This window comes from Cynoglossus semilaevis, chromosome 1 (genome assembly GCF_000523025.1).
Source record: "Cynoglossus semilaevis isolate Cse_v1.0 chromosome 1, Cse_v1.0, whole genome shotgun sequence".
Taxonomy (NCBI): domain Eukaryota; kingdom Metazoa; phylum Chordata; class Actinopteri; order Pleuronectiformes; family Cynoglossidae; genus Cynoglossus; species Cynoglossus semilaevis.
The window spans coordinates 1,321,607-1,322,897 of NC_024307.1; the positions used below are offsets into that span (position 1 = coordinate 1,321,607).

General features: G+C 45.7%; 1 protein-coding gene across 1 annotated transcript in view; it reads left to right on the forward strand.

The window, feature by feature from the left end:
- pxdn (peroxidasin) overlaps positions 1–950 on the forward strand; it is a 43,029-nt gene extending 42,079 nt beyond the window's left edge. Inside the window, exon 24 of the mRNA XM_025058329.1 lies at positions 772–950. Within this exon, the coding sequence (XP_024914097.1) occupies positions 772–918 (147 nt within the window). The 3' untranslated portion in view covers positions 919–950. The remainder of the gene's footprint in view (positions 1–771) is intronic.
- The last annotated feature ends 341 nt before the right edge of the window (positions 951–1,291 follow it).

Consider the following 1,291-nt stretch of genomic DNA (forward strand, 5'->3'; position numbering starts at 1 on the left):
TACAGTACAGCACAGTACACTACAGTACACTACAGCACAGTACACTACAGTGCAGTACAGTACAGTACAGTACAGTGCAGTACAGTACAGTTCAGTACAGTACACACGCATTTTGTATACGTGTGTATATATGTATAAATATATTTGTATATACTGTATATAAATACATATTTACACACAAACATATATATGCATATAAAAATATATACATATGTATGTATATGTGTAAAAATATATATATTTAAATATATATACTAAGATATATATATATGTGTACATATATATATATTAAACACAACTAATGTTTAATAATACAGTAACTACTACTTTAAAATGTTTGACTTAGTAATGCTCAGACAGTGCAGGTCTGTGGTTAGATCTGCGGGGGGCGGCTCCCCCTAGTGTCGCAGAGTTACTCCAGTGGGGGGGGGCAGCGAGCCTAATCTATTTTATTTTCAGTATTTCCTTGATTTTAACTGAGGTTTTGAAGTTCCATTTGAGTTAGCTTAGTGCTTGTTCTGTGGTGCAGCGGTTACCACATCTGCCTTACATGCAGAAGGTCTTGGGTTCAAGCCCATATGGAAACATGTAGCTAATCCTCCTCATGTGAGAGGACAGCGATGGCTAACTGCATGAATGTAAATGTGAAATAGCTTAGAACGTGTTGATCTACCACAGGGGGCGCTGCAGGTAAAGTTTTGAGACCACTGATATACAACAAAAATGACGGACACCTGACACCTGTGGCGCTGTCTCCCCACTCTTCTCCAGAAAACCCAGGTCACCTGCTTCGTGGAGTCTTGTCCACCAGTCAAGTGCCAACGACCCGTCAAGTTAAAAGGCACCTGCTGCCCGGTGTGCCTTCCACCGGCAGACGACGACGACAAGGGACGAGAAGCCAGCACCCAGCAGAACTGACCGTCAGGACTCCCCCTGCCCCCCCCCCCCCCGTTGACAGAAACACACAGACATCCAGAGATGACTCTTGAAGGTGTGCCGATCCACAGCCAATCATATCCTCAAAGACACGATAGCCTCAGTTCTTCGTTTTTCTAAATACCATTTTTTTATTAACCAGTGGAGGGGCTGTTGGTTTCTTCAGTTTGGGTTTTCTGCCCCCTCCAGGACCGACACACGAGGTTCAGTTTGAAATCTCTGGTAAAAAGGCCTGTAATCTCTAAATGGATTCATTTCTGTGCGGACGGAAGGGCGATCGCACGGACGGTGACGGAGAGGCGGAGCTGACGAACAGCCGCCGCCCCCGCCCCCCCCCCCCCCCCCCCGCGCCCCC